The following is a 13,438-nucleotide window of genomic DNA, read 5'->3' as shown; positions in this document are numbered from 1 at the left end:
ATGGCATGAAAATCATAGGAAAATGTACAGTTAGCAAGTTTTTGGGTTACCAATATAATGGGACTCAACATACCTTTATTGTGCTTCTGAGCAGTTTTCTTTCTTTTCTGAGAGCCTTCTTTTGTGCTTCCTTTTCCTTCTTTTCTTGGGCAGCCTGAGAGAATTGGAATGTAAGAGAAATAGTGAACTGTCCATTTAATGTGTTTTGTGTTAATATTCCCCTTAACAGCAAGTGAAAGAATTTATTATAGAACCTATCTGTAATTAACTAAAATCTAGAAACTTTCTGAGCAGAACAAAGTACTGAACTATGTTCATATTACGTTTAAATATATGCTATTTTCCTTCATACTCTCTCTCTTTCTCCATGTATATATATATGAATTTAATTGGTTCAAATAAGTCCATGAAATTCTTGTGCAGTATTCTTTTTATTGTTTGGCTGCAAGAATGGGAATTTTCCTTACTCTGCCTTCCGCAACATTTTTGTTTACTATTACTTATCAACATTTCGATTGTCATCTTTTGATTCAATTGCCCAGTGGCATCAGAATATAAACATTATGTCTCTTGAAATATGGCCAATTTAACCCAGAGGGACTCATTACAAATAAAATTAAAGGTATCAGTGAATGGGTAGCGGGCAGGGGGACAAACCTGTTGCAAGAAACCACCCATATGACAAGCGTTATTTAAATGTTAACCAATAGGTGTGGTTCTTTTCTTTTCTCATACAAATCTGTGTGTAAAAAATAAAAGTGTCAGCTGGCTTCTTGGCTCTGCAGAAATGATGTCTAGGAGTAGTAGATGAGGCTTTGGTACTTTATATAACCAATTAAAAATCTAATTCTGTCAAGGAGTTTACCCTCAACAAGGCCCTGGATTATATATGGCAATAAATCCAACAAGAAGTTGGAATGAATATATATGCCAGTGCTATGAATACATAGAATATATCCACAACTAGTGTGACAATGAAATGAAATTGATAAATGAACAGTATTTTTTAACAAAATATGTCTGTAAAATTTTCTTACTCTTAAAATTTGAGAATGCCAGACTTGTCCTTTATTTCTGACTGGTCCTGGAAGCTTTGATTCAAACTTACCTGTGCCCTAGCTTTTTCTTCCTCTTCTTCTCTCCTCTTTCTTTCTTCTTCCTCTACTTCCCTCCTTCTCTAAAAATTGACACAAAATGACATCCAATGAAATACCATCCTGCTAATGTCTAAAACAGAAATTTATTTTTACGAGATAAATGCCACATAACACTTTCTCATATATGTATGCTTGCATTTATAAGCAACAGACAAATTATGTTTTGTCTTGTTTTTCTTCTTTTAGTCTATGCAACATCAATCTCTGACATTTTGACTTCAATATCTTTCTTGTCTCACAAGCAAGCCATCCACAAAGTTTTCCAAATTTGGCGATAAGAACTCAAGATATCATACAAAAACCATGTTTCTTCTAAGAACCTCTGTGACCATGACCTTTGACACCAAAATCAATTGGTTTCTTTCTCATCTCAGATGCATTACATTTGTAAAGTTTCAACAAGGTACACAAGTCATCATGTGGAAAAACGTTTTCTTTATTTTAGTCTTTGTAACAATGACCTTAGACCTTTTGAACTAGAATATTTATACATATCTTCCTTGTCCCAAATGCTGGATACTTATAAAGTTTGGAAACTATAAATGGTGGAGAAACTATTATGTAGAAATCGGATAAGGAACAGATGGTTGGGCACATTATAGCAAAATCCATCTTATGGCAGGAAAAATAAAAATGGATTCTCTGTCACATTTAAGTCTTTTTCTCTCTACCAGTGCAATGTAATAGTTTTGTGCTGATAATTCATGATACAATGCCACAAAGTGTTCCAACTGGGCTGAGATTCTGACCCAACACAAATTTAGGCAGTCATATATTGAAGACACCGAAACAATCAAGAGGGACCAGTCTAATATAGGAATATCCACCTTCTCCTCCTCCTCAGCCTTTTGTCTCATGGCTTCCTCCTTTGCCCTTTTCTGTGCCAGCTTTTTCTCCTTCTCCTCCTCTTTAAATCTGCGTATCCGAGGGTCACAAGCATATGCATTATCAACCAACTGTCGTATTCTAGCCATCTCTTCCTTTTTTCTTTTTTGTCTGGCTACTTTGTTTTGTTTTTCTATCCATTTTCTCTCATCTCGACTGAAATTGGAGACAGGTTGAGTAATTAAGTCTTACTCCATACAATACCTTTAAAATCAAATTTTCTGCCTAATTGTTGAGATGAAGCTGTTACAGTAAATAATTAACAATGGCACAACTTGTGAATGGAGGAATTTATGATTAACTTGCAAGATGCAACTAGTATTTGGCTTTGATGTGAGACAACCGTTTCCTTTGCTTTTTGCTATTGTATTGCAAGTTATGACTACAATGCAGATTTTTTTTCTTAACATTGCATGAATGAGTGTTACTTTATGGCTCTTGCTGTTGTACCAGGATCAGAAGTTTCTTGGTCCCACCTTATTAAATACTGTTGCTTTCATTGACAAGCCTATAAATCCGCATGTGCTAGTTCACACAGTCACAAAAAAGATAGGCTGAAGCGGTGAACTGGTGCTTTATTCTGTGATATATTTGCACTGAATCAACAGAAAGTCTTGTACTCACAGCCTATTTGTAGCATTGAAACTAGCATAAGCTCATACTACTGACAGTAGATTACCTCCCCTCAGTAAAGAAAAGTCAATACTACAACATTGTAAATTTGGTGATAAAATTCCACCTGCAGAAAACTATACTCTTTAATAACTTTGTGACACCTGATTTAGATTGTATTTAATTTAGTTTTAACTCCTATATGTCTTTAGTGTAGTAGCCTAAGAATTTATTTAACATGTCAATTTTTTACTGTCTGAGATGCATCAACACAAGTTTGATGAAGTTATTTAAGTAGCACATACTTAGAAATCATAATATACCTGATAATATCACAATGTAATGCATAAGCTTCCATATTAAAACTGGTTTCTTTACCTTTGTTCTTTACGGGATTTCAATACATGCTTAGAGAACAAAATAACCAGCCCAATTTTCATGTACTAACCTGCCAAGGCAATGAAACTCTGCCCCTGATGACTTAGGGTCAAAATGTTGTCATGGCAATGACATATTCTGAAAGAGTGCGAGCTGTGAGGAGTAAAGAATCTGCTCTGACCATACATGTTTAAATTTTGTGAGCTAAACATCTCAGACTCAAACTCAAACTGAAAACTACAAAACTGTATCCCATATTCTCACAACCCTTGCACAATGAACTAAATCTCATAGCTATAAAAAAAACTAAATCAGATATGATTATATTCATAATTAAAGTACATCTAGGTCATGGAAATCAAGCATGCAAGTAGTGCAAAACAAAACAACCCTGACTGTGTATGGGTCTAAATTTATTATTATGACAGCTGAAGACTATCAGCAGTTTTAGACTTTGAGCATGACTTTGAGTTTGGAGCTCAAATAGATCTGAGAATATGGGGAGTGTTTGGAGCTCAAAGAGATTTGAGAATATAGGGAGTGTTTGGAGCTCAAAGAGATCTGAGAATATAGGGAGTGTTTGGAGCTCAAAGAGATTTGAGAATATAGGGAGTGTTTGGAGCTCAAAGAGATTTGAGAATATAGGGAGTGTTTGGAGCTCAAAGAGATTTGAGAATATAGGGAGTGTTTGGAGCTCAAAGAGATTTGAGAATATAGGGAGTGTTTGGAGCTCAAAGAGATTTGAGAATATAGGGAGTGTTTGGAGCTCATAGAGATTTGAGAACATGGGGTGAGTTTGGAGCTCAAAGAGATTTGAAAATATAGGGAGTGTTTGGAGCTCAAAGAGATCTGAGAATATGGGGTGAGTTTGGAACTCAAAGAGATTTGAAAATGTAGGGAGTCTGAGTACATTACATCACTGAAATTTTGCATGTAAATAGAGGAATCAGAGTTAAGACATTTTTGTGAAATTATATGATTCTAACCTAACTCCAATATAATATACAAAATGTCAAAATTATCATATTCTGAACTTTAGTTCTGTCCTGAAAAAGTTGTAAGGAAATAGGGCCATGCCTTATAATCCATAATCCACACAAAAAGAATTGACTTCAACTTTTGAAAATGCCTGTAACTTTATGCATAATTCAAAAGTACATTTCAGAGCAGTAAACTTATTAAATTCATTTGAATTATGATGACCATCAGTGCATTCATTTATATGAGTAAAAATCTAAAATGTACACCAAGTAAAAAATTAGTCTAAAATACAGTCTGTCCAACTATTTGCTTTACAGCTAATAGTCCAATACTAAAAACACAATGAATTTCAATGTGGTAAAATATGTATACCTACAGTATACATTTTTGGAAAATGAAACAGTTGAGATAGATCAATAAAGGAAGAATTCTTTCCTAAAATTATAAGCTTGCAATGACTGATTGGTCCAAAGCCGAAGTTTGGAATTGAGCAATATAAATTATAACTGTCACTAAATAGTCCAAAGCCAAAGTCTGGAATTTAGTAACATAAATCTTCGTGCTTTTAAAATGATAAAATCTTCACAATTAATTTTAAAAAATCCAATATTTCTCATAAAAGAGTGATTCTATTCTTCAAACTAATCTTCTAACATAGCAATTATAATATGCTGTGGAAACATTCAATGCTGATGGCATTCACAAAATTTGATAAAAGATTTTGCTGCCGCAAATTAACTTTTCTCACAAAAGTTATCAAACCTAAATTTTACATTATCCATATAGTTCTTAAGAGAGGAAAATGACAAATGGATCCTGTTAATAAAAGCTAACATCAACATGGCAATCATCAGCAGCAGCAGGGCCGCGAGTGGCCAAGTGGTCTAAAGCACTCCCCATTATGGATCACAGCCATCTCACCTCTGTCTGCGTGGGTTCGAGTCTCAGGTTCAGCCAATGTGGGTATGTGAGAAAGCTTGCCAGTAGTTTCTCGTCGGTTGGTGGTTCTTTCCAGGGCTTTCCCTGGTTCTTACTCCGCCATTTATACTGACCATCATGAAAAGCCTATCTTGTGCTGAAAAATGGCATTAAACCTTACGACAACAACAACAACAATCATCAGCAGCAGGAGCAGAACTTCAACTGCTATGTGTACATAATAGATAACTCACTTTTCTCCCTTTTCTTTCTCTTCTTCATCAAAGTAGGAGAATTCTCTCCATGAGTCAAATTCATACCTGTGGATGAAACAGAAAAAGTGTACACTTAATTCCAGATTGATAATTTTCTAATTAGATTGGCATTGATAGTTAAGGGCCCCATTTTCACTGAAAATCTCAAATCTTCTTCCTCAAAATTTAGATTTCTGAATGTCTTTTTTATTTAATAGTTGGTAAGAATGATTTATTTCCCAAAGAACATTCAGGATGCATCATGGATTACAGAAAGTTATAAAATCTTGAATTTTTCTACAAGGAGTATTGCTTTATTTCTGATGAAATTCTGAGATCTGCTTAGGAATTCCTCAATTCTATTTTCAAGATTCCATGTCTTAACTTTTAATTATCACATAGTCGGTACATATCGCCTACAGTGTGTGCAGTTTCATATTTTTGATATTATAAATGTGAACATATCACTTTATGTGATTCTGTTTGGTCCAAATAAACCCATGAAATTATTGTGGAGTATTCTCTTTACTGTTTGGCTGTGATCATGGGAAAACTTTTTAAACCCAGCCTTCTGGATTTTTTTGTTTTCATCAAACATTTTTGGCCGCCATTATTTTATTCAACTAGCAAAAGGGAATTGGGAAAAAATGGTCTCATCTGTTTCAATATTGCCAATTGACACTCACAGGGGTTTGTTATGTCATGCATAACATATCATAATTTGAAAAATAACAACAAGTAAAACTACCAGTATGGCTAAGATGATAATGAGGGTGGGGTGGTGGATGGGTGGTATATCTGTAGCATGGAATCCACACTATATCCAAGCTAGGTTTAAATGTGAAGTTACTTTGTAAATAAACTCATCTTTGTTCACAGAAGAATGTAGACATAAACCAGTCTCCCCAAATGATAGAACTTTATCCAACCACAGCATATTTACGCTGTAAATATGTGATGCAAGTCCGACTCAAAAAGAGATTTGTTTACGTCTTCTGTACAATCTAATGTTCCAAATCAAATATTGCAAATATCCGGTCACAAATACTTTACCTTAAATATGTGTATTTCTGCATCCAGTAATCTTCTTTTCACAAAAATATCGCAACAATGTAATGTTTAGTTGTAATGTGGAATTTCAAACACTGTCATAGTGTTGTGTAGGCCAATACAAACCGGTACAGTGCACAGTATCAAATAATGTGACATCACACACCTTGGACATTTTGTATTCTTATATACATATGTTCTAAAAAATGTAACACCAAAATGTATGGAACAGGGTATGTATCACTGTATGTTCAGAAATCCTGAGGTATAAAATTGTTCAAAGTACCCAACTCTAATAAGGGACATCTGTTACATTATTATATAATCAAATGGTATAATTAATTCAACAAAATGTAGAAAAAGCTCACAACTTTGACATCATGGCAAGTGCAGATAACGCTACACCTATAACATAAATTTTTGTTACTCAACTCACTAATAAAAAAGAAGCTTCACTTGACATTATTGATTTGAATATCTCCTTAACAAGTAAACTCCCAATTTTTGTGTATTCCACTTACCCATGTCTTATGTTTATGTGAATTATTATTAACACCCATGCAGAAAAACACCCACCAAGATGCATGTTATTCATGTATGTACGCCAATGTGCAGCATGGGTTCCAAAGTTGGAACAAACAATTTTTAATGTGTTCAACATGGATGAAGACTTGGATGGATTTGAGATGCAAATTCTACCTAAATGAGGTTTCTCAAGAATGCAATACACATGTAAATTAGGGGGTAAATTTAATACCTACCAAAATGAATAAAAATGGTTCACTTCATCATAACTGGAGTTTTCATCACCAAGCTGTGGTACTTTCTTCCTATTTGACCATCTAGAAAAAAAAATCAACAAATTCAATCATATAAATCTACAGTAATACCTGATTTATAAGAATATCTTCAACAATATCAATGAAAGTAAAGATATTTTCCTTCAATCAACCTTGTAAAAATACAGAAACACATTAAGAAAAGAATATTTACATCTTATAAATAATAAAGTATTAAATTTACAGAGTGATGGCAGTAGATGACATAGCCAGCAAAATACTGCTAGACAATTATTTATTTTGGTGCACATTAGACACCCCAACCACCCACAATGTAAATTCTACATGACTTTACCCAACTTTGTATAACCATCTAAAGTGTGTATACAAATAAATGCATTAGTAATTTTAAGATTTTAAGCTTCATAACTGTCCCTTATTTTTTAATTTTCACACAAGAAAGTTGCCATGAAAATAAAAATACAAAATCATTATTGCTAACTGCAGACTGCCTCAGGCAAGGGCAACTCAAGCTGGCTTAATGAATGGCTTTTACACAAGAAACATCATGTGATTTAATCCAACAGGCTGATCTGAATGTTTTACTGATTTTAACTGGGTACCAATCAGAGAAAACAGATGAACTCCTCAGTACCAAATCTGTTGCATTTATTTCCAAAGCAGTTTACAGGGAAAGAAAATGGGAAAAGCGAATATTTACAATCTAATAAACAGACAGCCCATAAGGATGAGATTTGCTGTTGCAATGACGAGACCCAATAAACAAAAAAATGCCCAAATTGAAATGAGATTTGTTGAGAGAATAGACGAGGCCATGAAGATGATTCAGAGAAAGACAGTATCTGATCACACGCTTTTTGAACTCCATATCCAAACAGGTATAAGTTTTAAATGGTTCCACAACAGATTTTTCCTTGTAGATAAGGAATCCATGGTAAAGCAGATGTGAAACAAGGGATTTCATGCCTTGATTTAGAATATAATGCACCTGGTGCTTGTGCAGAATATTGTCCAGGTAGTTGTACATTATAATAATAATAATAATAATAATAATAATATGGACTTAGTATAGTGCCTAATCTTCAGAACTCTAAGCACTCTACAATATTAGATAAAACATAAAAAACATATACAATGACAAGATCACAAAAACAAACATCATGAAATTAAAAACAACATGCTAACAATAATTAAGGACATAAACATTATTAAGTCTTTAAGTCTGTTCTTGTAGTCAAAATAGGATAGTTTCAAGAGCACTCTTGAATGAGATCACAGTGTCCTTGTGTCTAATAGGATAACTTGTTCCACATAGCTGGGCACTTTTTGTATGACTTCATTGTAACAATGAGAAAAAGGAGAATAACTGTGTCTGCAGAAGAGTGTAAAATTATAGATGGGGTGTACACATGGATCAGGTCAGAAAGGTATATTGGACTGAAAACAGTCAATGAAATAAAGTATAGTGAACATATCTTGTATTTGATTCTGGATTGAACAGGTAGCCAGTGCAGGTTACAGAGCAAGGGGGAGGTGTGCTCAGTTTTTGTACTCTTAGGATATTATGAGCAGCTGTGTTTTGAACTTTCTGAGGTTTCTGTAGCAGATACTGAGATAAATCAGATAGAAGTGAATTACAAAAATCCAGTCTTGAAAGTACTATGGAACACACTACCAAATGAAAACTACAAATGGAGCTGATGCATTTAAACTCCCAATATTCAGCCTTTCATATGCTCATGACATACTGGGATAATGAGAGGGTAGTATCAAGTGACATCTAGGTTTTATACTGGCTGTGAATTTAATGTTGGCATTGCTGGTACTTATTGTCTGAGACAAATGCCACAAAAAAGTCAGGAAGAATGAGGACTGTTATCTTTCCACTATCCAAAGCAGAGGGAGGTCATTAATTAAATCTCAGAAGGGCAGTTTCAGTACTATGGCAAGGATGATATGCTGACTGTAAAAAGACAAATTTAATTCAGATAAGATACAAATTGAGAGAACAATTTTTTCTAAGATTTTTGACATAATTATCCACAAGCAAGGCAATTTTTCTTCCTTGTACTTTCATCTTTCTGTCAAGTTTCCTTATTCACTCTAATAAAAATGTAAGAGATCATTCAAGCTATTGTGTTCACGCGGTAATCCTCAGGAAGATGGTGTACATTCTTAAAACAGCAAGGTCTCTTAGACTTGCCAATAACAGGAAGTGGCATTTTATCATGGCCAGTCATGTTTGATGTGACCTGAACTGAGATGTTGTCTTTCAGATGCTTCCCACCAGTGCATGGTTGACCTTTCAACAGTTAAATCTTGTCTGGAGTACATGTACAGAATAAAGCTGCTTCATTCGCATTGTATATGTCCTCAGACATATAATTCTGTATGATATCTTTAAGTCTGGCTTTCCAGTTATCAAGCTGTGATGTATCTGCTGACTTGGCTTCTCCACAAATCCTTTTGTAACCAATGCTGTGACTGAACCAACCACTTCAGCAATGACACTCACCACACCTAGTTTTTTTTAAAACTAATTCTTTCACTTTAAAAAAAATAATATTATGATACATGGATTAGACAGAAATATGCAGTGCATGTTTCATTAAACCATTTTGCTGTGGCCTCCTCCATATCTTCAATAGTATTTTTTATTGACTTTGCAGCTTTTAGCAATCTTGACAGTGTGTTATAATTAAGTGAACATTTTTCACACATATTTTACACAATACCTTCAGTTTCCTTCATGCATAGATAATTAGTTTCAAGAGATTGTAGATTTAATTTGTATTTTATGCTGTCATTGGTAGCCATCATCAGCATAAATAAAGTTACCTTTTTCTTGTAGAAAATGAAACTTGCGTGACACAATACAGTTGTTCCAATCACAGATAACTTTGGAAAATGCAACAGTCAATCAGATTTCATTGCATCTAGCCAAGTTTCTGTTTGGAGAAAAAGACATCAATACCCTGACCAAAGATAGAAACTATTTCAATGCGCCTTTCTAGTGGTTCTACTTTCTGAGTGTTGAATAATTCAATGTGCAGTGGTTACTCAGTCATCAAGATTTATGATTTAAGAGGAATTTTAATTGTGGTATCCAAATTAATAGTCAAATATGCAAATTAATGTTAAGGAAATGGCAAAAGGGAGATAACTAAGTTTCGTTCTGTTCTATGCCAGCTGGAATTAAAACAATATTTCTTTTTTTCATTACTTATTTCATTTAACTGAAGATGAATACAATTACTAAGTCTATTGCAAAGTATAGCATGAAGTACCAAGAAGTGGCTATTTAATGCAATTAATGAAGGTCCATCATAGCCCAAACTGGTCGATTGGCAAGTATGTCATGTTCAAAACAAAAGACTGTTGCAGCACTGGGTCAAGATGACTGAGAAAAATCTAACAGCTCTCACATTCCAACAGGTAATATACTTACAACAAACGTATATAACGAAAAATGCAAAAACATCCAGAGTAGCTGCCTCAAACTTGCTAAGCTATTGTGGCCATGTTTCTGTTTACAAACATATCAGCACATCGGTAATAAAAACATTATAATTGAGCTAATTTTCTCTGGCAAATCCCACAAATCAATTACCGTAACAAAAGAACATTATAACAAAGCCTTTGGATTATACAGTTAGGAATCTGGCAAGGGAATTTGAACTCAGACTTTATAACAGAGGAAACATTCTACCCAAGAATGTAATAAACAATCTTTTATATATTTATATGAAATTTGTTTAATTATTACTATTTTTTGTCCTATATCAAAACAATAATTTACCTGAGGAAATCTTTCCAATCTGACATGAAATATGATTTGAATTTCACTTGCATGTATGAAGGCAAGTTTCCTGAATTTAAATGTACAAATATTTTGTACTTGACAAATCAGGCCTTTCCTTTCTAAATGAAGACAAACCATGTGCTCCCATTAATTGAGAACTCTTGAAATGAATTCTATCATTTTTTTAAACATAAACACAAATAACACTAATGATGTACATGTTGCCTAACATATGGTACATAATGGATGACATGATATCATCATAATATCTGTATGCATATTTACTAATTATGAAGAAGAGAAAAAACGGGAATAAACCTGGAATTTTGGACAAAAACTGGACCAAATACACTTAAGAAGTTCTCCTTGGATTGTGCATTTACTGGTGGTACTGAGTCATCAAACAGAGGGTCTGCACTGTCATAAGCTCTTCGCTTCAAGGGATTACCAAGGATTTCATAAGCTGTAAAAAAAGTAACATCAAAGGATTTATTATCATTATTATATTTTCTGTTTCAGAACACCTTCCTGGTATAGGTTTGTCTGCTTTTAGTAATGGTGGCCATATCTGATGGCAGATCAGCATCATTTAAAAAACAAAATTGAATGGTCTTCAGGTCAGGATGTTTTCTACCAAGTTTGGTCAAATTCTAACATTTCCTTTCTTTTAACAGTTATCTATTTTTAGTAACAGTAGCCATATTTGATAGTGGTTCAATATCATTTGTATAATTTTGAAAGGTCTTCATGCCAGAATGCATGTCAAACTTGATCAGATTCTATTCAATGGTTGTAAAGAAGAAGCTGTCAAAGGATTTTCTATTTTTAGCAATCGTGGCCATATGTTTTGTGTGCAGATTATCACCATTTGTAAAATACCACAAAAACCAGAAGGTCTTCATTCCAAGAGAGCTTTCTGTCCAATATGATCAAATTTTCGTCAGTGAATTTGGAGAATAAGTCACTTAATTTCTTACTATGCTTAGTTATGGTGAATAAGCATCATTTGTACCAAAATGAAAAGTCTTCATGCCTGAATGTTTTGTCACATTTGGTTAAATTCCATTCATCAGCTACGAAGAAGTAATTTAAAGGTTTTTTTTCCATTTAATAATGGTGGCCATATTTGATGGCACATCATAAAATTGTACAAATTTGAAAGGTCTTCTTTCAAGGAAGGTTCTTCAAATAAGGTCATATTCTGTTCATCTGTTTTTGAGAATAAGTCATTTTTTAAGTTGTTGTTGTTGTAGGGTTTAATGCCATTTTTCAGCAAACGATAGGCTATACATGGTGGCCAGTATTAATGGTGGAGGAAGAACCTGGGAAATCCCCGGAAAGAACCACCGACCCTCAAGAAGCTAATGGCAAGCTTTCTCATATACATTGGCCAAATCCGAGACTCGAACCTACGCAGACAGAGGTGAGATGGCAGTGATCCATAACGAAGAGTGCTTTAGACCACTCGGCCACTCAGGGCCCCCATCTTTTAAAGTAATGGAGCCATATTTGATGACTGATCAGCAAAAGACTGAAAACCCTAACCCTAACCTGCTAAAATTTGGTCAAATTATTGTGAATGTTTCTTTAGATAAGCTGGCTTAAAAAGTCTGTCTACTTTTAGTAGTCAGCCATATCTGAGTGGCAAATCGGCATCATTTGTAAAATACTTAATGGTCTTCATGCAAGGAAGCTTTTTGTCAAATATGATCAAATTTTGTTCAGCAGTTTTGGAGAAATTGTTAAAAATTCTTACACTTTTAGTAATGTTGGCCATATCTGATGGTGGCTTTGCATTATTTGCATAAACTTAAAAGGACTTCATGTCAGTATGCATTATGTGAAGTTTGGTCAAATTCTATTAATTTGTTTTTGAAAATATTTGAAGTCGTTTGAAGTGTTTTTAAATATTTAGTCATGACAGCCATATTTAATGGCAAATTGTCTATATCTGGATAGATCTGATAGGTTTTCTTTCCAGGATGTTTTCTGTCAAGTATTCTGAACAGAAGTTTGGGAAAGGAAATTAATAATTTTTAATTTTTAGTAATTGTGGCTATATTTCATGGTAGGTCATCATCACTGGAACAAACTTTTAAGGTTTTCATGCCTTAAAGCTTCCGTCATATTGATCAAATTCTTTTCAGTGGATCTGGTCATGAAGTCATATTAAGGTTTTCTCTAATTTTAGTAATGGTGGCTTTTTGTATCTGCAAGTAATAAGGGCTATGTCTGAAGGTTGATCAGCATCAACTGTATGAATTTAAAATGTCTACATGCTAGGACACTTTCTGTTCAATTTTATTAAATTCTGCAGCTTTTTAGAATAAGTTGTTTTACAAAATTTAACAACTTTTAGTAAAGGTTGTCGAGTACATTTCTGAAGAATTTTAAAAAAGCACTTATTGGATTCATCACAGATGCAGCATCATAGGTTAACTCAGCCTTTTGATGGGTGCGCTAAATACTATGAATTATGAGTAACATGAGTGACAAATGAAATACACAAAATGTAAGCAATACAATTTATGCTCTTTGAAATATAAATGCAGCAAATCATACAAGGTTCATTTAAAATCTAAATATGCTTCAAGAAGATTA

The 13,438-nt window shown here is 33.8% G+C and overlaps 1 protein-coding gene across 1 annotated transcript in view; it reads right to left on the bottom strand.

Moving 5' to 3' along the window:
* LOC149787883 (dnaJ homolog subfamily C member 2-like) overlaps positions 1-13,438 on the bottom strand; it is a 48,085-nt gene that overhangs the window by 25,357 nt on the left and 9,290 nt on the right. The window contains exons 5-10 of the mRNA XM_089974123.1: positions 11,156-11,300; positions 6,997-7,077; positions 5,186-5,251; positions 1,985-2,198; positions 1,109-1,177; positions 74-154 (exon numbers count right to left, since the gene is read on the bottom strand). Coding sequence (XP_089830249.1) covers positions 74-154; positions 1,109-1,177; positions 1,985-2,198; positions 5,186-5,251; positions 6,997-7,077; positions 11,156-11,300 — 656 coding nt within the window. The remainder of the gene's footprint in view (positions 1-73; positions 155-1,108; positions 1,178-1,984; positions 2,199-5,185; positions 5,252-6,996; positions 7,078-11,155; positions 11,301-13,438) is intronic.

The sequence above is a fragment of the Sinohyriopsis cumingii genome, chromosome 11 (genome assembly GCF_028554795.1).
Source record: "Sinohyriopsis cumingii isolate HCF-2022 chromosome 11, ASM2855479v2, whole genome shotgun sequence".
In the NCBI taxonomy this organism is placed as follows: Eukaryota; Metazoa; Mollusca; class Bivalvia; order Unionida; family Unionidae; genus Sinohyriopsis; species Sinohyriopsis cumingii.
This window is presented reverse-complemented; position numbering and strand designations above follow the sequence as displayed.